General features: G+C 45.9%; 1 protein-coding gene across 7 annotated transcripts in view; it reads left to right on the top strand.

Moving 5' to 3' along the window:
- FOXN3 (forkhead box N3) overlaps positions 1-25,060 on the top strand; it is a 322,978-nt gene extending 297,918 nt beyond the window's left edge. For all 7 annotated transcript variants that reach the window (XM_016210097.2, XM_016210095.2, XM_016210100.2 and 4 more), the window contains 2 exons: positions 5,193-5,298; positions 18,462-25,060. In XM_016210097.2, coding sequence (XP_016065583.1) covers positions 5,193-5,298; positions 18,462-19,002 — 647 coding nt within the window. In that variant the 3' untranslated portion in view covers positions 19,003-25,060. The remainder of the gene's footprint in view (positions 1-5,192; positions 5,299-18,461) is intronic.
- The last annotated feature ends 243 nt before the right edge of the window (positions 25,061-25,303 follow it).

The following is a 25,303-nucleotide window of genomic DNA, read 5'->3' on the forward strand; positions in this document are numbered from 1 at the left end:
GGCGCTTCCCCAGCATCCCTCCAAGTAAGCAGGTGGAGAGGCCGCTTTCGGAAGAGGGAGGGTTGTCATCACCTGGCTGCTCAGCTTATGGCCTCGGGTAGCTTGGCCAGGGCTGCCCTCCAAAGGCAGAGTAGGGGCCCGGAGGTTAATTTTAGAAGCTGTGAAAACCAAGGAAGCTAAGCACTGGGGGGGGGGGGGGGGGGGCTGGGATGGGGAAGTTGCAGGGGGCAGTGTGGAGGGAAGTGTGTCTTGTGCCATAGACTTTTTTTAGGTCCTCAAGATGATCACATTCAGGTCACAGCCGGGCTGCTTGATCTGAAGCGCCTTTGTGTGTGCGTGTTGCTTTCTTGCTGGTTAAAAATAAGGAAGTTTAGAGTCAGTCTGTTAACTTAAGAGAAAGTGGTTGATTGATTGGCCCCGGTGCTGATGTCTTGGGCGCCTGGTTCCAGCAAGTTGAGCGTCTCAGGTGTGTGTCTTCTCGCCTGTAAACGCTCAGTGATGTCACGAGAGGGATGGTGCTAGAGCCTGTGCCGGTTCCAGTGAGTCGCAAACCCAAGCTAGACGTCCGTTTCAAGTGTCCAGTTTCTTACTGCATTTCTTCTTTAGCTATAACCTAGGCATCATCTAGTACTTTGGGTGATAGACTTTAAGGGGAAATACAGAGTAAAAGGAACGGAAAGATAGACGTGCTCGCGGAGATAGGGCTGAGGAATGGACCTCGTGCTCCTTTAGGGCCCCAGAATCAAACGTGGACCTCAGGACGCCTTCCTCACACCTTTAGACCCCTGTGATCCGTCTTCAGAAGCTGTGTTCCTGACACACCTGGGGTGGGGACAGAATGGAGAAAAGGTGGGGGAACAGTTCTGCATCACAGCTGGTCTCTGGCAGCCAGTGAGCACATCCGCCATCCCGCCGTGAGAGCACCACCGGTAATGAGGACCGAGCAGAGCCGGGGTTGGCAGAGGCATCAGTTGCAGCTCATTTAGAACAAGCTCCAGGATTCAGAAGAAGAGCCTGGCTTCCATGCCAGAGCCTTGGGAGGCTCAGGAAATAGCTCAGGGAAAGCCTGTTAATGCTGGTGGGTAGCTCTGGCCCTGAGATTCTCTGTGAAATGAATCCTGTTCATTAATCAGGAGGATATTTTTATGGATGAATGCAGAGTTAGGATAACTACAAACAGCACAAGACACTGGAAGGATTTCCCAGTGCCCTGACCCCATTAGGCCCTGTGCCTTAGGTAATTAATAAGAGGGCGTTAGAGAGGTGAGATGGGACGGTGGGAGGCTGAGCATGGTGGTGGCGATGAGCTTACAGGATGGGCCAGCGTCTGAGCTAAGCCATTTATGTACTTTGTCTTAGTTAATCCTCAGAACAGTCCTGGGAGGCATGTTTATGTATAAATTACAGATGAGGAAATGGGGTGCTCAGAAAAGTTAAGGCACTTGCCCAAAGCCACAGAGCTGGTGGTGGGGCAAGACTGGACGGGAAGCCATGTTGCCCCGAATGTCCTCCTGACAACTGTGGGATCCTTCTTCCACAAGGCAGAAATGAGACAAGGAGCCTCAGAAGCACCTGGTCTCCAGTAGGCTGGCTTCCTCAGTTTCCCTTCCTGTTGGGTGTCCCCTGATGCTGAAAGGTTCTAGGCACTCAGGCAGAGGACTTTGGGCACAGGGCACTGTCCTTGGGGCTGCTTGTCTCCTTTGACTGGCAAATGATTCAATGGATATGCCACAGTCCCCAAGAACATGTGCTCCGCGACTCCCCTCTACTGTCTCCCTGTCCCAGGGTGACTGACAGGATATGGACAGGGGACTAGGGCCACCTAAGAGCAGTTGGTGCTCTTTCGGCAACTCTATGATCAAGAAGACGACCAAGTCCTTGGCTTTACTCTCATTTTGTGGGGAGTTTTTTGTTTTTGTTTGTTTTCATCTTTACCCAAGGATATGTTTTTATTGATTTGAGAAGAGAGAGAAACATAGATCAAGTTGCCTCCAGTATGCCTCCCAACTGGGGATCGAACCCAAGACCTAGGTATGTTCCCTGACCAGGAATCGAACCCACCACCTTTTGGTGTATGGGACAGCTCCAACCAGCTGAGCCATCGACCAGGGCTCATTTCATTCTTAAAGGGCTTTTCAGCTCACCTGAAATGGAGAGAGCATGGGCTGCCTCAGGATCGCTCTGTGGATGTTGATTCTGTTGGTGATGACAATGATACAGATAACTAACATATAATTTTCTAAATAATAGTGCTTTATTAACTCAGTGAAATCTCCACATACGCTGTGAGATAAATACCAGTTTTGAGCCCCATCTTAAGTAGGCCTTTCAGGCAACACAGGCGGTAAGCGACAGAGATGGGGTGGATACCCAGGTTGTCTGACACCAGGGTCTGGTTCTCAGCCACTGTGCATAAGACCACATTCCTCCTCGGAACACTGTAATGGTTTTCACAGGGTCTGTGGGATAAATTCCCAAGTGTATCTCATTCCTGCTAGAACTGGATGCTTTAGCAAAATTACTTTTTAGTTCTTGTGCACAGTGTGCTTTTTATCACTTCCAGGCCTTCTATGTGTCGTTCCTCTGCCTACAGGTAGTCTTCCCAGATACCCCTTACTTTGGATTAGGTATCTCCACCCTTCATGCCTACAGGCTCCCTGCCCCAGCACTTACCTTAGTATGTTTTCATTACTTCTAATTCTCTTTCCGTCCCTCTTAATGGTGGTGACCCTGTGTTCCCTTCACCTAGTACATAGTGCAGGTACTTGTAAAAGATTTAATCCACTAATTGATATGCTCTGTATATGGGACTGTAATAATTTTTACTGGCAAGAATTATAACTGTGGTGTCGGTTTTAAATATTTATTTATCAGGTGGCCTGTTCTACCAGACTCGCGTGCTGCTCCTGATGAGGTCCCTAGTGACTGATATATTGGGCAGTATTCTCAGAATTAGACCGACTGTGGTTATCTGACCACTTTGATGAGAGTACCATACAGCAGAATAACTGAAAAACCCTTTCCCTCAGTCCCCAAAACAGACAAACAGAAAGCCTGTCCTTCAGACACATTCACACTGGAGCTCCTTTTGACAAACCCCAGAGCTCTGGTTTTGCATGTCTTCCCTTGAGAATTCTTGGTATTTTTCTCTTATATTTTCCTCCTGAAGTATGATGTTAGTTCTTACATTTAGGTTTATGATCCATTTCTAATTAACTCTCATATGTGGTATGAGGTTAGTATCAAGGTTCATTTTTTTTCCCCCAGAAGGCTGTTCAGTTGTTCCAATTCTCCTTTCCCCCATGGCGCTGTCTTGATGCTTCTGTCAAAAACCAGCTGACCACATGTGTGTGGGTCTAGTTCTGGATTCTGGTTTGTTCCATTGATCTCTATGTCTATACTTACGCCAATACCACACCACCCTTGTAGCTTTATCAGAAGTCTTGAAAAAAGATCATATAAATCAGGTAATACAAATTTTAGACACTCCTTATGGAGAAATCAACTAAGTCAAGTCTGGTAATTAGCTACAGTATTGCATTACAACAGGTTTGATGCTTGGAAGATACTTGGTGAGTCTCCTGCCTTAGATGATCTATTATCTGAAATCAGGCTAATAGGAAGAGACAGGTAGGAGTTCTTGATCTAATTAAGCCTGCTCTCACCATTAAATATGGTAAGAAACAGCACTCGTTTTAATTTTATCTCGTCCCACCTTTTGTAAAACCCAGTAACAAGAGCCTTATGCAAACCTATAAGACAAATGGCAAAGATACTACCAAGAGCTCCAGAATGCCCAAGGAATCAGCCTGTAAAGTTACCCCATGTCCAAGAGTGGACATTCACCCTACATGGCTAAGGGTTTGAAATATTTATGTAAATATGCTCTTAGAGATCTAAAATTTACATGAGTAAAAAGTATGTACGTGTTTTGTAAAAAGTATTTGTTCTACATAAATAATACTGGCTTTAAAATCTGAATATCCAGAGCGGTTTCCATTTTGGGATGTATGCTTTTCTAGATTTTTCTTTTTTTTGGCATGGTCTTTAGAAAGCACAATTTATTCACCTTGCCTCTGTATGAGACTGTGCCAGGGGCTGCAGGAGCACAGCCAGAGCTCTGAGGCCTCTTAGGGTGCCAACAGCAGAAGGGGTCCTCGTGGACACTGTCGCACAGAAGGAACTAACATTAAATCCAGGTGTGCCAGTGATCTCACTCCATGAACGCCTGCCCCGTAGACACTTGGAGGAGTGCTGGTAGGTGCCATAAGGACATTAGCTTGGACCAGATGAGACTGCTGTTGGTCGGTCAAAACAAGTCAGGTATCAGGAGTTTCCTGTGGTTGCCCTGTTACACTCACACTCGGACAGAATCGGGTGGGAGTGAAGCCACTGTGAGTGTGTGTGGAAAATGGACAGGATCAGATGGCCACTGGCGAGAAGGTTGGCTTAGGGTGGGTTAGGTTGGTTAGAGGTGGGATGGTGAGAGGACCCAATGGAGCCTCAGGAAGGAGCAGGTGGGGCCTCCAGAGTGGGCCCCGGGCAGCTCTGAGGCCGGAGAGCCTGGCTGTCAACCCTTTGTTCCCAAGGACAGCGCCAAGCAGGGGCCTGTCGGGCAGCGGGGACAGTGGGAGCGTGAGCTGTGTTGTGAGCACTGAGGCGCCACGGAGCTTGTAAAATCAGCTGTGCTGCTACTCGGCTGTCTTTTCGCTTGCCAGATTGAGGACAGATAGCAAGGTGTCCCCACCCTCCGACCATGACTGGAGACTCGTTCCCTTGTGTCAGAGTTCCCGAGATGTTGTTAGGGTCCCCGTGGAGGTGGAAGCCTCTTTTCAGTAAATGGAAGAAAATCACGTTGGAAGCCCACTCTCTGAAACTCGCCTTCTTTTAACGAGGCGTCAGTAACTTGTCGTAGCTGCTGGCCTGACCTGGCTGGCCGACTCTTTCTCGAGGGGCGGTGCCTTCCTCTGTCCGTCTCGCTCTCTTGGCATCTTTGTGGGTCTCTGTCTCGCGCGTGCGTGCGTGCGTGTGTGTGTGTGTGTGTGTGTGTGTGTGTTTCTTTGCCTCTGCTTCTCTCTGCCTTTGACTCTCTCTCTCTCTCTGCAATTTTTCTCTCTCTCCCTCCACAATGTCTGGCTCGGAATGAAATCTTCACAGTTGAATTCACGCGCGGTGTCTTCTTGCCTTTCCAGTTCCTCCAGGAGTGATCCAGAACGGGGCGCGGGTTCTGAGCCGGGGGCTGTTTCCTGGAGTCCGGCCACTGCCAATCACTCCCATCGGGATGACGGCCACCGTGAGGTAAGGGGGGCCCTGCTGGGCAGAGCCTGCCTTGGGGGGGGGGGGGGGCATCGTGTGTTCTGTGGGGGCCACTTGACGGGATGGAACTAGCCTCTGAGTCAGGAGTGGGGAACCTTTTTTCTGCCAAGGGCCATTTTGATATTTATAACATCATTCGCGGGCCAGACAAAATTATCAACTTAAAAATGAGCCATGAGAAAAGCTTCTAGATTCATTGAATTTCGAGTCCCGCCTGCGGTTGCCTTGGCAGGGCCAGACCAAGTGACTGTTTACAGCCCACAGGCCAGACTTTCCCCACCCCTGCTCTAAGGGAATATGAAGAAATTGGTTCTCCCAGTGTTGGAAGAACCACAAAGTGGATTCAGCAGCTGCTACAGGAGCGAGTTGTTGCTGCAGAGATGAAGAGGCATTGCGAGGGTGATAGAGGAACAGGAAACACACAGGAAGGGCATGTCCCTTCTTCCTCCACCCCTTCCCAGTGTCTCTGTGGCACCCCCTGTTGTCCAAGCCTAATATGGATCAGGTGGCGCAGCAGAAATGTGGCTGGCACAGTCCAGCGCCAGCCCCTTTGCAGGAAACACTGTGGAAGGGTGGCTTTGGGTCTGAGTGACAGTAACTTCCTAATGGTACAACTTGCTCAAAGCCTGCCCACTCCCAAAGCACACATCATCTAAGAGTGACCTTCCTGAGGCCATAGGGGTTTGGAGCAGAATCGCTTCAGTGAAATATCCAGCCGGTTTGCAGAAGCTAGACAAGGTACCATTGGCGTGGAGATCACCAGCTGAAGAAAACCACAGTGCGTTCCCAGCACACCATCCATATTCCACACCTCCCACCTCAGTTTTAAGAGAAATCGGGCGGAGATGTGTTGCAGGCTCTGTAAGGCAAGGACCCTTGCTGTTAGTACCTTTGCCCTCTTTATATCCTCAGTGCCTGGCAAGTAGTAGGCGCCGAGATGCTTCTAGAAAAAATGAACATACCCGTAGCTAATTAGGTATTTGCAGAATCAGTGTCTGTGTAAAACTCATTAAGAAGGGTTTGGGGGAGCCTAGGCAATGTGTTTCAGTTGGTTGGGGGTCATCCAGTGCACCAGGAGGTTTCTGGTTCCATTCTCGGTCCAGGGCCCTTTCCTGAGCTGGGGCTCGATCCCCAGTAGGGGGGCATGCAAGAGGCAGCTGGTCTGTGTCACGGTCTCACATCGATGTTTCTCTCCCTCTCCCTTTCTTTAAAAAAAAGTCAATAAACTAACTATCCTTTAAAAAAAAAAAAAAGAAGAAGTGGTGTTTGGGGAGAAAATCTTGTTTTGCTCTTTCACATTCATTGTAATTTAAATTTCTTTTTAGTTTGGCCTGTGTCAGTAGAAGCAGATTCGGCTGAGGTTAAAAGGAAAACAGTCTAACAGAAAACAACAGCAGATGTCCTCTGCCAGACCACGTGGCGGTGACCGAGGGTGCCTGGGGGGTGCAGATGTTTACACGGGTTGAGGGTCACTGTCCCTGTCAGTTCAGCTGCGGCTGGAGGGAGGGCCAGGGAGTCATTAGCACCCACTAAAGACCGATTTTCTCCTCTGCTTCATGTGACAGGTCTTCTGTATGAGTCTAAACGACTTCTCCTTAAGTGAAAATATTTGTCTTTCAGAGATTTTTTTTCCCTCCACTGAGTGGCAAAGGCTATGTTTGTTTGTCTTAACTCTGAAACCATTATTGACATAGATGAAGTGTTACTTTTATTAGCTGATCATTACACAGCTCGTATTTGCTGGGTTCCTTTGCATATAATTATGATGTGAAATCTCCTTGTAAAAGTATCTGTCAATAGTGTAATTGACTTTACAGTGTTGACTTTTTACTCAATAACCTCAGAGATTGGCCCATCCTTACATGTTGGAAACCTGCTTATTTTTAAATCTGCCTGGGCGTCGAGTCCTCAAGACACATTATCCTCAAAATAACTGCTCACACATCTTAAAGTTTTATGCCTGTGTCTTCCGGTGCTTTCCCAGTGAAATTTCTTACAGAGAATACATTGAGTGAAGCAAACAACTGTAGCCCTAGAAGAACTATGTCTGGCCCTCTTGGGAAACGGGAGCCCCAGGTTTCTTACAACCATAGCATTATGGGCTGCCTCCAAGGTAGGGGTCCTGGATCTGGGCCACCTTGCTTTCAACTATTAGGGTTCTTTTTGACCCCAAGTAACCACTCAGGTGGCAGAGAGGAATTAAATGTCCAGGGCTTGCCAGAGGAATCGGAGAGAACTGACAGGAATGGGGTTCTTCATAGGACAACAGAGCCCAGAAACTGTACAGACAGGCTTGGGAACCAAATTTCCTGGGTTTGTATCCTATGGCTTTGTGATCTTGGTCAAGTGTACCTGGAAAAATCACCTGCCTCATGGGTGGTTAGGATTAGCAGTGATGTGCCTCGCATATAGTATGTATTATGCAGGTATTCAGTAAATAAGGTGGAAAAACAGCCCAATTCAGAAATGGGCAAAGAACTTGAATAGACATTTCTCCAAAGAATATATACAAATGGCCAGTAAATAAGCACATGAAAAGATGCCCAACATCTCTAATCATTAGGGAAATGCAAACCAGAACTACAGTGAGATACCACCTCACACCCATTAGATGCTACTATAAAAAACACACACAGAAAATAACAGGTGTTGGCAGGGAAGGGGGAAAATTGGAACCCTTGTGCACAATTGGTGGGAATGTAAAATGGTGTAGCCACTGTGGAAAACAGTGCAGAAGGTCCTCAAAAATTTAAAAACAATTCTACTTCTGGGTATATACCCAAAAGAATTTAAAGCAGGGCCTTAAGGGGGTGTTGGTACATCCATGTTCATAGCAGCATTATTTACAGTAACTAAAATGTGCAAGCCACCCACCTGTCCATCACCAGATGAATGAATCAGCAAAATGTGGTCTATACATACATGGAGTATTATTCAGCCTTAAAAAGGAAGGAAATGCTGACATATGCTACAGTATGGATGTACCTTGAGAATATTATGTTGAGTGAGATAAGCCAGTCACAACAAGACAAATACTGTGTGAGTAGTCACAGTCATAGAGACAGAAAGTAGAATGGCGGTTGACAGGGATTGGGAGGAGAGGGAAATGGGGAATTATTGTTCTAATGAGGATAGAGTTATAGTTTTACAAGATGAGTTCTGGAGATGGATGGTGGCGATGGTAGCATAGTATTGTGAATGTCTTAAAGTCGGGGGGAAAAGTAAAATTAATAAAGTGGAGAGCTTCATGGATATATCCAGCCTGCCCTCCATAGACCTTCCCTGGTCTCCCTTCCGAGTGCCCCAAACCCAAGAAGAAGGCTTAGATTTAACTTATTGTGCTACCTTCAGGACAGTGCACGTTTGGGGCAAAGCCGTTGGTTTTGAGGAGGGATGGCAGGAGTCAGGACTACAAGTCTAACCCATAGCATGTTATAGAATTATAAGGAGGTTCCATGTAATCACCATCTAAGGCTGCTTAATTTTATTTGAATCTCTTAGGACCTCAAGTGAAAACTTTAATTTTCGTAGAACATGAAGCAAGTCAGGAATTAATGGTCCTATTATAATACAAAACATTAATATTTAAGGTCCTGTCAAAACAGAGTCATCAGGAAAACCCATCTATCAGCCTAAGATCTGCTCTCGGGCACTGTCTTTGTCTTTTCCCTTGAGAAGATGTCCGTAACAAGTTTAGAAAACCAGCAACTTTCGGGATTAAGATTGGATGTGGTCTGATTATAGAACTTGAGGGGAAATTTATCATTGGTCCTTTTTCTGTGTTGTATTTTGTTTTGTTTTTGAAGACCAAGCATCTTTCAGCATTTGTCTTCTGAAATTGTACTATTCGTGCAACTGTAAGACACTCATGAATCCACCACCCAACTGAAAAATTAAAGCATTACTGATACCTTTGTCTTTCCTGAAAGGTAACCACAGTCCCAAGTTTTGTATACAGGGTAGGGCAAAAGTAGGCTTACAGTTGTTAGAATCTGAAACACCAGAGTTTATTCTATTATTATTTATTAATTGTTGTATTATTTTCCATAAGAACAATTGTAAACCTACTTTTGCCCCACCCTGTATGCTGTGTCCCTGCTTTTCAAAGTATTTTTGATATTCATAAACTATATGCTGTTTAGTTTTGCTTGGTTTTGAGTTTCATGTAACTAGAACCATATATTCTATGTCTTTTCTAACTTGCTTTTTTTTACTCATTATTAAGTTTGTTGTGCTGCATGTAGTTGTAATTGAATCATTTTTGCAGCTGTATAATATTCCATTCTGCAACTATACCACAGTTTCTTTTTTAAAGAAGATAATTGAATCATTTACAGTCCTTTGTGGTTACAGACAATGCTGCTATGGAAATTCTTTTACATGTCTCCAGTTTCATGTAAGATGCACATTCAGGTGTGGTCTGTTGGTTGGTAGGGTATGTACATGCTCAACTTTACAAAATAATTGTTTCCTGAAGTGTTAGTATCCATTTACACTCCTACTGGCAGAGTGATGCTTCCCATCCTCTGCATCTTCACAGACGTTTGGAACTGTCACACTTTTTAATTTCAGCCAATTTAGTGGGTATGTAATGGCATCTCATTGTGCTTTAATTTCCATTTCCCTTGTTACTAAAGATGTTGCAGTTTTCTGTATATTTAATTGGCTTTTTGAATGTGCTCTTTGATGGCTTCCCTGTTTATAATTTTGCTCATTTTTCTATTGGGTTATTTCTCTTTTTCTTATGTTTCTAGTTCCTTGTATATTCTAAATATTAACCCTTAATTGACTGTATTTGTTGCAAATACATTAAGTTTGTGGATGGCCATTTCACTCTGTAATAGTATCTTTTGATGATCAGAAACTCTTCATTTTCATACTTATTAACCATTTTTTATGAAATCTGATGTCTTAAAGAAATTTCTACTCTGCGATCATGTGGTCTTCTATAGTTTTTTTAAAAGATGTTAAAAGTTTTTCCTTTCACATTTAAGTCTGTAATTCACCTGGAGTTAGTTAATTGTATGGTGATTTTTTTCCCCCAGCATCCTTACAAAATAAACCGCCTTAGTAATTTTAATAGTTTGTCTTCTATACAGAATGGTGGGATTTTTCTTTCTAATTCTTATCTTTTATTTTTCCTGTCCTATTGCACAGTTCAGGATCTCTGAGTAAAGTAATGATTTTAGACACCTTTATGTTGTTTCTTATTTTAAAAGGAACTGTGTTATTGATTCACAATTAATAGAATGTTTGTTATAGGTCTTTTAGGAAATATACTTTATCATAGCAAAAGTTAGATTCCTAGTTTGCTATGATATTTTATTATGAATGGTTAAATTTCATTTATAAAAAGTTTACTTCACTTACGATAACTATAAAAGTTTCCTTTCATTGTTTTATTGTGGTGAATTACATTATAAATTTTCCAATTTTGAATAAACCTGCAATTTTAATATACCTGCTTATGATACATTATATTTTTTACACATTGCTAGAGTTGGTAAGGTAATATTTTATGTATGAATTTGGCATTTTTGTTTATGCCCCATGTTTTTCCAGTGCTATCTTTATCTTGTTTTATTGTCAAAGTTACATTATTCTCAATAAGTTGAGGAGTATCCACTCTTAGAGTCTTTGAGTTTATATAAGATAGGAGTTATCTATTAATGTTTGATGGAACTATGTTGCAAAATGGTCTGGGGCTGATGATTTCTTTGTGGGATGATTATTGACTATTAAATTTTTAATGACTGCAGTATGGCTTATTTTTTATTTCTTTTTGAATTCCTTTTGGTCACTGCAGGATATCTGTTTCACCTAAGTTTTCAAATATATTCCCATAAAGTTATGCATAGTGCTCTCGGTCGTCTTTTTAAATATCTTCTGTCGTTACGTCCCTTTTGTGTTTGTTTCATTTTATCATCTCTCTTTTTGCTTAATCTTGCCACAGTTTTATTTGTTTTTCTCAAAGACTCAACTTTTGGGTTTTATTAATTACCTGTATTTTGTGTCTGTTCTCTGCTTCATTCATTTCTCCTATTTTCTTTATAATTTTCTTTCTTCGGATTTATTACTTTTTCTTTGTCTGGATTGAATACTTTCATTTTAAACTTTTCTTTTTCTATAAAAGCTTGAGATTATAATTTACTACAAACTACTCCTGCTTAGTTGTATCCCATAAGTTATTATACCGATTTCCATTTTGGGTGTCTTTGACCCATAGGTATTTAGAAGTGTGTTTTTAAATTTTCAAACCTAGGAGGTGGTGGTGGTTTCTTGTTTTTGATTTAGTTACCTCTCCAACATTGATCACTAACTGCAGTGTAGTGTGGTCAGAGAATTGATCTGTAAGATAGTGCTGCTTTGGAATTTGGGGAGACTTGCTACATGGTCTAGTGTATGTCAGTTTTTACTATAAGTATTCTAGGTGCTTCAAAAAAATGTGCCTTCTCCATTATTAGCACATGCTCTGCATACATTCATTAGATCATCTCTTCTGTGTACTAATTGTGTGTGAGAGAGAAGGGGGGGCTCATCATTTGAATACAGAGAATGATGTCTTAAAATCTTCCATTCAGTGTGGATTTCACTGTTTCTCCTTGTAACTCTTCCATTTCGGGATGCTTATATTTTCAAGCTACCTTATTAGGGGTATTCATATTTAGAGCTGTTTTATCTTCCTGGTAAATCGATCCTTTATAAATACTTAATGACTCTCTTTATATGTAGTAATGATTTTTTTTTTTTTTTGCTTTAAAAACCTGTGTTCTGTGGTTTTACACCAGCATAGCATGATCTAATGTTTTCCATTCTTTGTATGTTTTAGGTTTGTCTCTTGTAAACAGCATATGGCTTTTTGTGGATTTGTGTTCATGATCTTTACCGTTTAACCAAGATTTTTAGCCCATTTTTAATGACGTGCTTGGGTTTATTTCTGCTTCTTCCGCATTTCTGCTGGTCCCACTGTGTTCAGGTTCTTTTTCCTGTCCAGCGGTACTTGAAATTGATCAGGAGCCTCCCGCCCCTCATCACCCCCACCCCCCACCCTCCTTTCTATGGTTTAGATGTTGGACATTTTCTTTTTCTTCCTTGAGTGTTGATCCTGGAACTTTTAACATGAATAGTTTTAAATGTTTAAAGTTAATCAATGTCTTTAACCTCCTGATCCGTACCAGGCCCTTGGAACTCTTTAACTTCTGTTCTCTGCCTCCCAGGTGTCCTCTGCCCTGTGCTTCGGTTGTTTCAGTTTCTTTTCGTTTTTATGTCACTGGGGCATTATCATCATGTTCAGTCACTGCCCAATTGCATTTTCTTTGCTGATCATTTCTCGTTGCGTTTTAAAGCTCCTTTTTTGGATCCCTTTCCTGAAGTATATTCTTACAAAGCCCTCTAGTGAGCATCTGCCTTGAGTTAAAACGCCGACTGCTTGTCTGCAGCGTGTTTGCCTCGCCCGCGTTCCTGGGAGACAGCGCCGGGCGCTGCGGGTTGCGGGTGTTTCCCGCGCGCTGGGAGCGCTGTTCCACTTTCCTCCATTTCGCGGCTCTGTCCTCGGGGGTCCTCCCGGTGAGGTGTGCTGTGGTTTGTTTCGGTGACTTTTCGGTCCTTGTCTTTGTTTATCTTTAATGCCGTACAGTTTGGCTGTGATGTGTCAGGCACCATTCCTTTCTATTTAGTCTCCGTGGGGGTGGTTGGCTTTCTGAACCCGGGGATCGGTACCGTCCTCCAAACTGGGAAATGCTCAGCCGTTTTCTATTCAGGCATCGTATCTCCTCCGCGTTTCCTTTCCACCCTGGAACTCGAGGTAAGAGTTACAGCTTCTCACTGTGGTCCACATCGCCCGGCCTTTCTTTCGGATGTTCCGTCCCTTTGTCTGTCTGCTGCATTTCACACAGTACCTTCAGGTTTGTCTTCGGTTCACTGATTTCTCTCTCCCAGCTCCCATTGAGTTCTTCATTTCGGGGATTATATTTTTCATCTTTACAAATCCTCCTTGACGCATTCCAAAACCTGTCTTCTTAGTTTTAATCTGTTCTTCCTTTCTAATGTGTTTCAGTTCCTTTTATTTCATTGCACATACTTTACATTCTGTACGGAATTGTTTCAATATTTGTGGATTCACAGCTCAGAATCTGTAGTTTTGTTGTTTTCTGTTGCCTGTTGCTTATGGTGGCTCATTTCTTTTGTGTTTAATGAGTTTTGGATTATGAACCTATGGTTCTTAAAATGTTATCTGTGGAAATTCTTTGTGGCCTGGGTTTAAAGTTAGGTTTTTCCAGAAAAGGTTAGTATTTTTTTCCCCCAGTAGGGCACCATTGGGCACTTTAAAATAAACTTAGCTTGTGGTCTTTGGTCCACACAGGAGAATTCTGGCTTCATACCCACAAGACTTCAGGCTTGTGGTTAAAAACTCTCGGGGGAGGCTTTTCTTGTCTCTAGTCCCATCTGGAGCTGAGGTGACGGCTGACTTTATCTGCACTGTCTGCCTGCGCAGGCAGTTCCTTTTCCCAGGACCCCATCGAGGGTGTCATCATTCCAGCACCCTGGCTTGTTAGGTGGTATTTTTACATTTATATGTTCCCAGTGGGATATTGGCTGATTTTAGATGAGAGCTTCTTTTCCAATATTTGCTTGAACTTAATCTGTGGAATTCCTTGTGACCTAAATTCAGGTTCCTTTCTTCAAGAGAGGATTTGCTTTTAAAACTTCTGCTGGGAATCTGGGGACCACTCTAACCCCCGTTGGGGGGCACAGTAACTGTGGAGCTGCCAAAATCAGCCCTGCCCCCACTCCCTCCGGCCCACCATGAATTTCCACTCTTGTCCCACCACTAGGGTAAGCATTTGCTCCCAGGAAACCCAGCGTTCTTGGCTGTGTGCTGCTCACATTTCAGAGTAGGTCCCCTTTGATTATTTAATTTGTCACTTGTGTGTGTGTGAAGTTCTTTGGCACCTGTGTGTCTGTGTGGGTCTGAGAGATTCCCCTTATTCCAATGGGCCCAGCAATAACTGGAACGCATGTTGCTGTGCTTTTTCAGGACATTTTGTGTGATAGTTGGAGCAATGCCTTTGTAATGTCTTCTCTGCCACCGGCTGGAAGTGGAAGCCTCTCATCTCTTCTCTTGCTTGTCTTTCCTCCTGGGGTTGGTTTTGGACAGAAGCACTGCCGCGTCTCTAGGACTATATGGACAGTTCCATTAACTCTGCCTGCCTCTTTTCATGTGTGACAGAAGGTCAGCATTCTCGGGTAAATCCTAGGAAGGACAGCTTCCCCCTTGGTGATAGCCTCTAGGTTTAAAGCCACCAGTTCCAAAGAGAACCCTGGGGCCCAGGTGAAAGGTGGAGGCGACACGTGCCAACTAGACCATCATGGAACTAGTCAAGAACTGGTAGAGGAAACACCAGGTGGGCCCTCTCTGGTCAGAAACTGGACCTTAACTTGTTAGTTGCAGCATTGCTCCTTCTCGGCCTGAACCAATGTGATCCCTCACCTCTCTGCTCCCATCTGTCTGATGAGAGAATGAATGCCAGGTGTTCATTTGAGGTTAAAGAAATATGGTGTTGAGGCCTAGTAAAATCAGGTGGCTTTAATCTATGCTAACATGAAACTGAGGATTGTTACATATAATTTCTGTTAAGCTGAAAAACTGCAGGCATTTCAAATGCATCATGTTTTCACTTTAATAAGGCTTTTGCCTATTTCATCCAGAAATGTTGTCAGTGGGTGTATTGGTTTCCATCTTCTTCATCTCCAAGGGAGACATGTCAAGTCCCTGCTTGACTCACCTTTGAGAACTAGCTGGGCCACCGCAGCAGGTCACAGGGCTCCCCGAGTCCCTGTGAGATCCAAGCTGGGGGTTAGGGATCGCTGTCGGCACCCAGTGTGCGTCTAGGCGGTGTCAGGGAGCCTGCCTTGCGCAGCATTGGTCTGTGAACTGTGGAAGTGACCTTCCTTCTGTTCTTTCATTCCCATATCTCTGTAAGAAGTACATCTTGGTTTGGCTCCAGCCTGTCTTTATTTAGTGCCTCGCTAATGCTTGCTGTCTCCTTTAAGAAAGAGAAGTTCTTAGGCCCGGAACCTCTCCTCTCGTAATAGTGTGGAGCTAAAATGTTATATCATTGCTTCCATTCTCCCACTCCCCATTCCAAATTTTATATTTAAATTTTTTTTTAACCTGTGGAAAGAGAAGGGAAAAGCACATTACACACCGTATGCCTTTTACCTAGATTCCCTGAGAATTAGATTTTTGCAACACTTGACTTATTTCTTACTCTTTTGCTCTCATGATTCCCTGGGCCCCTCCGTATATGTTCAGGGAGGTATCATTTTCTGCTTAACTCAGGTAGTAGAGTGAGTCTTAAGCCCCGTGTTATTAAAAAAGGAAGGATTCTGAACTGGATTGATTTTTCTAAAAGCCTAACATAGCCCCGTTTACTCGTCCAAGTGTAGCTGGGTTCATGATGAAACTGTTTTATGCTAGTTTATTGGACTCGTTACTGAATTTTTAGATTTAACAGTAGTTACCCGAAACAACAAAGATCAGGAGAGCCATTCTGCGAGGCTTTATTTTCATTTGCTCTCATGACTATTAATAGCTACCTGTGCAATTAATTCCATTAACCAAGTTTCCTATTTGGTAACACCTCAAAGGAACCTTTTCCTAGCCACTTTTATGTTACCCAAGACAGCCAAGAAGCAGGAAATCTGCAGAAAATAGATCACGGGAACCGTTCCCCGAAGCTTAGGGACCGTGCTGACAGGCAAGCCCCTGAAGAATTTCTCTCCTAGGGCCTCTTTGCTCCTACTTTATGCTGCATTCCCAGCGTCTCCCCAGCCAGGACAGAAAGGAAATGGCTGCACTCGGGGTAAGCACGTTACAGCAGTGAGCACCTGACCAGAGCGAGACCCGGTCGCTGTTCTCCCGTGCCACTGAGAACTGCCCTCTGCTCGGGGCTTTTCCTTTTTTCACACTGCCCTGGGAGGGAGAGGGCATGCTGAAGGTCACTAATAAAGATGCTGGCTTGTGAGCCAGTGTCTGTCTGTCTTGCAAGATAGGCTCTTTCTGTAAGGGGTGTGGGAGGTGGCGTGGAGCTGGGATCCTAGAGTACAGGACAATCTGGGGCCCTTCTGGAACCTATTAGGACTTCATTGTGCAAATGCACACATTGTGATCGGTGGGGTTGGTCATGGTGGTCTGGAAGCATCTAGCAAAGGTTGAGTTTTAATACTGGCCCTCATGCGTTTTGCTGGTATGCATTACCACCAGCTTAAAGTTAGCAGAACCCCCAGAGGAGGGAGACTCCTTGACCTTACTCCCTGCTACACCGCTTACAACAGGGACTCTCCTCCCTTTCACCTGCTACCTGGGCTGCAAGCAGGGTCTTTCTGAGCCTCGAAGCCCACAGAGGTGGCAGGAGAGAAAGGGGGCGGGCTCACAACTGTATCTCATTGGTGGGCCTAATGGCCCTTTCCACTGGCCATGTCCTTAGGAAGTAGCTGATACTTGTGTTGGTTGAGATCCACAGTCACCTTCCCAAACGTCCTGCTCTTCCACACAATTCCGTCTGCTCCTGTACTTCTCTCCGCTGTGTGTCCACTCTGCCTGGCACAGCGCTAGCCACTAGGGACATATCAGTGACGGGTCCCTGACATATGGAGCTGGCACTCTAATGGGAAGCACAGACGTGGAACAAGTCATCACATGATAGTGGGAACTTCTCCCTGTGGTGGACTTAGACTTGGGGTTGTGTAGGAAGGAAAAGTGTGCTCGTGTCGCCCAGATCGCCTAGAAATGTATCATCAGGTGGATAAGCTTACAAGAAACAGGGCTGGTGAGGTTCAGTACAGCATCTCCTCCTGCCCCAAGCCTTCAGCCCTCACGTCCAACTTCAGAAGTCATGTCTCTCAGACCTTTCTCTCGCGCCTCCTCTGCCCCCTCCAGCTCTAAGTAACCCTTGCGGATTCGCCTCTCTGCTTGCCGACCCTGCTGAGCGCCTGCTGTGTGCCGGGCACCCTCAGAATCACGGCGCTGTCCTGACGGAATCGGTGCCGCCACCCAGGCCTCAGCACCCCAGCCCTCGCTCTGAGGGCAGGCGCCGGTCCAGACACCTGCAGGCATCCGCTCACACCCTTCGCCCAGTGACCCCGTGAAGTGGGTGCAATTACTGTTCCCACTTTGCTCATGAAGAAGCACAGAGGGGGTCAGCTCCTTGCTGGACATAAAGAGACAGACTAACCAGAGGTGTGAGGAGTGCTGTGGGGCCCTGATGGGAATGGAATGTAAGGCAGGGGACCGAGTCGTCGGCAAATCAGACAAGAGTGAGAGCTGGTCTGGTGGGGAGGCTAAGAGCTCGAGCTCGAGAGTCAGACTTTGGTTCCAATCCTAGTTCAGCTGCTTATTAGCTGTGTGGCTTTACGTAAATCACTGAACTTCTCCAGATCTTCCTCGTGGCATCTGTACAGTCAGGATGCTCACGTCCACGTTACAGAGTTCAGCGCAGTCATCTCTGCCGGTTCGCACAGCGCCTGGCAGGTGCTCCCCTTCTGTGGTCTAACCGGGACCTGCTTCTCTGACTGTTAGCGTCGTCTGTGTGCGACCCATCTCGGCCGGGAGCCTCCCCCAAGACCCTCCCCAGGCTGTGCGTTTATATGGGATGTTCCATGACTATCTGTAGAGGGAATGAATGAGGCAGGGCCGCGGGGCAGGCACCCCTTTCCCTCAGCGCGGGGTTCAGCCTCCCGACAGCAGGCTCCGCGCCAGCAGCTTTGGAAGGGAGCGGGTTTCTCTCTGAAGTGCCCGCCGCCGTCGCCTGGCGGCGCCTGTTCCCCAGTGCTGGCGGGCAGGCGAGCCCAGCACAGCTTGATTTTTACGGTTTCATAGAGGAGACGGCGTTCCCAGCGCTGTCACTTCAGAAGAGCGTTGTTTTGACGTGTCAACCGCGCACGCTGAGCGAAAACGCCATCGATGGGAGATGAGCGGGGCAGGCGGGGGTGTCGGGGCTTAGGGCCCTGTCTTCAAAGCAGAGCCACCTGCCGCCCTGCGGTTGGCAGATTGCTAGGGGGGCTGCGGGTGTCTCGTCGCAGGGGCTTTATTTTAACGCGTGTCCCCTTTGTCTCCCGTCCCTCCCGCTGTGCCCACCCCGCAGGAACGGCCTCGGCAGCGGCAGGACGCGGACTGAGAGCGAGCCCTCGTGCGGGTCCCCGGTGGTGAGCGGCGACCCCAAGGAGGACCACAACTACAGCAGCGCCAAGTCCTCCGCCGCCAGGAGCTCCTCGCCCGCCAGCGACTCGGTCTCCTCCTCCTCGGCCGACGACCACTACGAGTTTGCCACCAAGGGGAGCCAGGAGGGCAGCGAGGGCAGCCTGCAGAGCCACGAGAGCCACAGCGAGCCCGAGGAGGACGACAGGAAGCAGGGCCCCAAGGAGGCCAAGGAGGCCCTGGGGGACAGCGGCTACGCGTCCCAGCACAAGAAGCGCCAGCACTTCGCCAAGGCAAGGAAGGTCCCCAGCGACACGCTGCCCCTCAAAAAGAGACGCACGGAAAAGCCCCCCGAGAGCGACGACGAGGAGATGAAGGAGGCGGCGGGCTCGCTCCTGCACTTGGCAGGGATTCGGTCCTGTTTGAACAACATCACCAATCGGACGGCAAAGGGGCAGAAGGAGCAAAAGGAAACCACAAAAAATTAAAAACAAGTCACTGATTTGTTTTGAACTTACGGCCATTTGGTTTCAGCATGTCAGGAGATTTCTAATGATTTGTGGCAATATCAGCAATTTCTTTTTTTTTTTCTTTTTTTCTTTTCTTTGTTTTTGGTTTGGTTTTCTTTCTTTTCTTTCCTTTTTTTTTTTGTTTTTGTTTTTTTTTTTAATTTGCCCCCCTCCTTTGTTTCGGACCCTTGAGAATTTTATTTTTAAAGGAGATTGAAGCCATAGAACTCATTGACATTCAGCTGTTTTACAAAAGCCTCTCATTATCTGAAGACAAAACCGAAAAAGCCAAAATTACCATTGCTTCCTCCAGCTTGTCAGAGGCACGTGGCTGAATCCGCAGGGATGTCGGGGATAAGGCCACGGAATTACCCGTATTTGGCACCTACAAGGCACGTGTGCAAAGTCCTCAGCGATCAGGCCCAACCGTTAGATTTGAAAGGTCAGGACGTCCACCCAGTTGGGTTCACTGAGTGGTGTGCGTGAGGCAGTTGGGGAGAAGGAAGATCCCCTCCCCCCCCAGGAGCAGCCCCAAGCTTGGGGCACCAGGCAGCGTGTTGTGCCGGGAAAAACCCTTGGCCCTGCCGCTCGGCCTGCCCCGGGGGGTCACCAGTGCTCTGTGCTTCTCCTTCGGGAAGCCGCCTAACATCCTCCGAGGTGGATGCTGGACCGTTCATGTACGCTGGGTGTCAATGACTAAGGAAAGGAAATGGGGTCAATTTTTAGTGATGCTCCTAAATCATTGAATTCTGTTCTATATTAAATCGAGAGAATGTTCCACAAGCCATAAGCCTGAAGGTTGGCCCCGCGCGCACGCACGCACACACATGCACACACACCAGAGTGAGAGAAAACAGGCTGTTCTCTTAACTGCCCAAGTGAAAATCAAGTCCAAGAAATTACAATAGCTGTCAAGGAAGGAAATAATGGTACAGATCTTTTTCTGTCTGTCAAAACGATTTGATCTTAAGTGAAAACCAACAAGCAAAAAGCTACGGAAGCTGCCATTAGTATTGTGGTCTATTTTTAAAAGATGAAAGGCACATTGATGGACAAAAAAAAAAAAGGCAAAATGTGGCAAAAAAAACAAACTCCTATACTGCCCTCAAAACGGAGTTTGCAGATGATGTCAGTCAGGATTCTTCTTTGCAAAAATCAGTGATTTCCACGTTCAGCCAGTGTAGCCAGCAGAAATTTCTGATCCACAATGCATGGATTCCTTCTAAAAGAAAAAAAACAAAAAAAAACTCACAAAAACACAAACTTTTTTTTATTCAAAACTAAAGTTCTTGTAAGGTAAATAATGTATTTAGCATGAAGCATGAATTATTTTCATATAAATATAGAAAATAGAGAAAAGGCTATGCCTCTAATTTTTAAGCCCTTAGGCTTAGAGGTTCTTTGGGTTTTCTTCTTTTTTGTTTTTTTGCTTTTGTTTTTTCCTTTAGTTTTATTTTATTTTGTTTTTTCCCAGTTATCTTGTTTTGGTTTTTTGAAGCAGGTGTTTAAGGTTTAACCTTCTTCAGGGACAAATTCTGACTGTTGGGGAACTAACTCTGCAATATAAAAATATCTTCGTGTTCCGGTAGGGCCTGCCTTGTCTGCACTTCAGCCCCGACCCCCTCTGGTTCTCTGTTGAAAAGTGTGTCCTTTCTCTCTGTCTGGACATGTTTATCATGACGCAATAATTCGAGGGCAAACTTAGTAGTGAGTGTGTGTGATAGAATCACGAGAATTACGGGACGCTGACTTGAGAAACCTTGCGTCACCGCAGTCGGGTCCTAGGGAAAAGGCAGTGACTAATTATGCAAATTCGCCAGGAGAAGGGAAACACGCTAATGGGCCTTATTGGTTGAGGGTGTGAGTTAGGGGACACGCGAAGGAGGAAGCGGCACGGGTGTCGGAAGGCCCGGCCCCGCGGCTCTCCTGCGACGCCGTCTCGCGGTGGGCCGGAGGGGCCGGCCGTCTCTGCCACCTCGGCACGCGTGCCAGCCTGGAACCAAGCCCGCCTAGACCGTGAGAGCTGAATTTAGATAACGGGACGATGCCGTGCAGCCCAGGAACTCCTCTTATCTTTGCCTAAAAGAAATGATTGGGGGAGATCCAAAGAGAAATCTCTAGAAGAATGTGATCTTCCACCCAGGTGGAGGGAAACTGTAAAACACAAAACAAAAGCACCCACTACCTGTGGCTCAGGATGTGATGGTGAGGGAGAGGGACGGAGGTGGGGTGGTGGTGATTTTTAAAAACGGGCCGGTGCGGAGCCCGGGGCCAGCTCCAGGCAGTCAGGGCCTCATCAGGGCAGTGGGAGCGTGTTCAGGACGCAGGCGCGTCTCCTGCCGCCTTCCAATGGTTGCTGATGAGAGACCCTGGAAAAATCTACACCCATACAATAGGTTGACAGTTCGCTGAACCTGAACTCTTCCAGCATATTCGTTCAGGGTGTCGATGGGATAAGAATGTAGTTTTGAAATACTCTGTTCCCTCCATCTCACTAAACGTTTGACACCCCAAAAGCCATCCGCAGCGCTGGAACCCGAGGGACACTTTGATTTGTGTTGTCACCTGATCAAGCCCCGGAGATCTACCCCCAAGATAAAATGTAGACTTCCCTCCCGAAAGGCAGAGTAAACGTTCAGGACTGTTTCTGGCAGGGGGACTTCTTCCAATTAAAACCCCCACGGTGGGCTGTCTCCCCTCACTTCATTTTTCTAAAGGAGCAAAGACCTCTTTTAGAAAATAATAAAATGCAATGTGTGTGATTTACTTTTCTGATCTCTTTGAGAAATAGATAAATATCTTATAAAAGTGTGTTCTTAACTCCAGAACCACTCTTTTTGCATAAATACCTCATCGGGCAGCTTTCTAAGTGTTATTTTCCTGAGTTCCCTGCGCCCCTTCGCAGGGGCCGCTGGGAGACTTCCAGGGGAAACTTTAGTGAGGGTACTTTTTTCTATTTTTCTTCTGTTTTTGGAGGCATACACATTATGCATAACCAAAACAATGGCTCAATTGTGTTTAACTGTATTTTGATTGTTGAGAGAAAAAAAAAAAAGTATCGATGTGTATGTGGCCGTTTGTGGTGAACTCATTGCTGAATGAGGTTGTCCGTGTCCTCACCACGCCAGGGGCAGGAGGCACCCTCTCTCACCCCCTCCAAGAGCAGTAGAGAATTTAAGCACAAGCCTATTTGTGAAAGAATATTTTGCTCAAGTGTAATTCAAGTGTAGTCTTGGAATTCCTTCCCAACGTCGGGTGTTCTTTTAGCTTCCACACTAGCCTATGTATTCATTAGTCTGACAGGTCGCCCGGCACCGTTCACGGGGTGCGGGGCTTTTGCTTTCATTTCTCCCGCGGGAGAGGTGGCGTTTCATGTGTCATTCCAGTATCTCGCATACTCACGTGGGGCGGGGGGAGGGGGATCGGGGAACTATAGCAATATTTAAAGATGCTTTGGAAAACAGCCGTGAACACTCAGCGCCGTGACATCCGCAGTTACTTGCTGTTGGCCCTCGGACACATTTAAGAGAAAGAGGCCGTAGCTCTTTCGTCTTAAATGACATACACATAGACAGTTATTTTTATGCTACTACAATTGTCTTATCTTTATCTAGTACTACGTGGAAAGGGTTTGTCTGCATCATAGATTTCTCCCAGCCTTATACTATACCATAAGCTCCTACTTGCCCTCCCCCCAGTCAGTAGACCCTCAAGAGTTCTTTGGTAAAGCTGCCTGTTGGTAAAACGAGCCAAACCCACCGTTAGAGGGTGGTTGGAGACAACTGTGGCCGAGACGGCAGTGGCAGGTTTCAGTCTTGGGTGGGGCTGAGTGTTTCCGAAGGAATGTGTCGGAGCCTTTCCCAGGAACTGACTTTTCTTGGAGAGGCATTCAGCGTGGGCACGGCAGTTACTATCGGGGGGCACCCTGCAAGAGGCCGTTTGTCTGAATGGTGCCCCTGCCTGAGGGCCAGCGTCGGACCGTGGGCTCTGTAGAGTGAGTACTGCCCGGATGGCTTCTGTGCCCAGCCCATTCCTGGGACACACCAGGACTGCTCACCGAGAGTGTGGTCCCTTGGCCTCTCCCGGAAGGGCTCTTGCAGAAGGAATCAGTTACGTACAAGTGACCTACATAGGAGGGTTTTCCCTACGGGACTGGATTTGATGCAATGTGACTTCTCTTTCCCTTTAAACTTGATTCAGGTTGGGAGTCCTTTCTTTCTGGTGGATCACAGCTGCCCAGATGTTGCAATTTATTTTTATGTTTCTGTAGAGAAGTATTTTTTTTTTCTTTCATCTTCAGGATTTTTTGCCACCAAAAGAACACATTTGAACTCTGTGTCCCCCTCCTGATTGTGACTTACCAGTGTTGACAGTTAAATCCTTAGTGTCATAGGTCCCGGCCCTCCAGTACTATATCAAACACTGTTATGCACATAATGCAGCACTGTGATCTAATTTAAATAATACTTTTTTATTATTTATACTACTATATATAATATACATCCACACTTTTGCTATATAACCTAAGTGGATAACCCTCTCTTAGTTACCTGCCAAACTCGGGACTTTGATTTCTATTGCAGTTAACACAGTTACAAGGTTGTAATGGTGTCTTTTTTTCTTTGTAACGGAACGTGTAAATCAAAGTATATATATTGTGTGGTGTCCCTGTTCCCAGAGTTTCAAGGATTTGCACCTGGCATTCAGTGTTCTGTATAGACCCGCCCACCTTTGTGAATCCATCTGTTAACCCTCTCCCCTGGAGAGAGCACCTGCGCCGGGGGTTAACTGCTTGTCCCCTCTCCTGGTCACTTCTTGAATTAAGCACAGACTCGTCAGCTCGGTTGCTTTTATCATGAAAAACGCGCGTGACCTTGCCATTCTTCCACCGTTCCGCAAACAAGTGCTAGCTTCACCGACCAAAAAATTAAGGGAGGAAAATACGATTTTTAAAACAGTCCATCTTCTAACAGCGGAAACCGATGTGTCTATGGTGCTGTACCCTGCCGTCTGTCCTACTTTTGCAGTCAGACCTAGCGAAAGATCACTAATCACGTAACTGTGATGTGCTCACAAGCCCCCTTCCTGTCTGTTTCGTTAGCGTCGAAATCAAGACTTATTTATTGGGGATTCTATACAACAGTGTTTTCCACTGTGTTTCATTTGCGAGAGTGGAGAACAGCCTTCCCTGCTTTTGCAAATAATTAATATTCCATATTGGATTCTCGAAGACTTCGATATGGCGAACCTATCAAACCTAGAAATTGTATTTCATCCTTTCATGACTGTGGCCTGAGTTCCCTGACCCCCCCCACCCTCTCTTTTTTAGATGAAACTTAGCACCATTTCAGTTCTTTAAACGTTCAGCTTTTCCTGAGTATGTACGTCGAGGCCATCAAAGCTCATAGCCGATTCAGGAACCAGTTTCATGCCATGTCGTTCACACTCACTACTCTCACTGCCATGGTGAAAATGAGATATCTGTGTGTGTCTGGGAAGCATTCTACACTTGTACATTTTTTTTTATACTCTTGATTCTGTAACACTTCTGAGTTTTATTTTTGTTTTGCAGAAAAAATAACAGTGATCAAGCAATCAGAAGACCAACAAGGTTTACTATCAGTGCTTAGGGTCGACCGCCTGACCTTTGCTGGCCAATAGACCTACCTGGCCAAATTAATTGACTAGAGTAATAAGTTTTCAGAAGCCAATTTTCTTTTCTGTATTTGCTGTATGAAGCTGCCAATATCATGAGTAGAAAGGGGGAACCGTAAAGGAGGAGAGAGGCGTTCAGTTGCGCTCAGGTGGCGGAGCAGTGTGGAGGCAGGCAAATCAGCCGAACTTGAGGGCCTGGTGTGGCTTTGGAGGTATCCATCCTTGCGTTCTGCATTCTTCATATGTAATCATATTGCCAAAGACAAACTGTTTCATCATTTATTGTAAATAACACTTTCCCCCAGACCTACCATAAAGTTTCTGTGATGTATTGTCTTCCAGTTGCAATAAAAATTACTGAGTTGCATCAAGTGACGAGAAATGCCATGTAGTTTTTGTGTGCGCTGCGTCTCCATGTGCAAATGCTGAGCAGTAGGTGGGTTTCTGATTCTTACCTGCGCGGGGGGGGTGCTGTGCTTTTGCAGTCCGGTTTTCAGGTCTCGGCTGCACAAGCTGTACCCGTCCTCACACATGCTTTCCTTTGGGGGGGATGTCACACACCTTTCTGCAAATACCTAAGTGCAAAGCCCAGGGCTGGGCTCCCCTGTGGGTCCCGGGAATTCCA

This window comes from Miniopterus natalensis, chromosome 1 (assembly GCF_054644295.1).
Source record: "Miniopterus natalensis isolate mMinNat1 chromosome 1, mMinNat1.hap1, whole genome shotgun sequence".
Classification (NCBI taxonomy): domain Eukaryota; kingdom Metazoa; phylum Chordata; class Mammalia; order Chiroptera; family Miniopteridae; genus Miniopterus; species Miniopterus natalensis.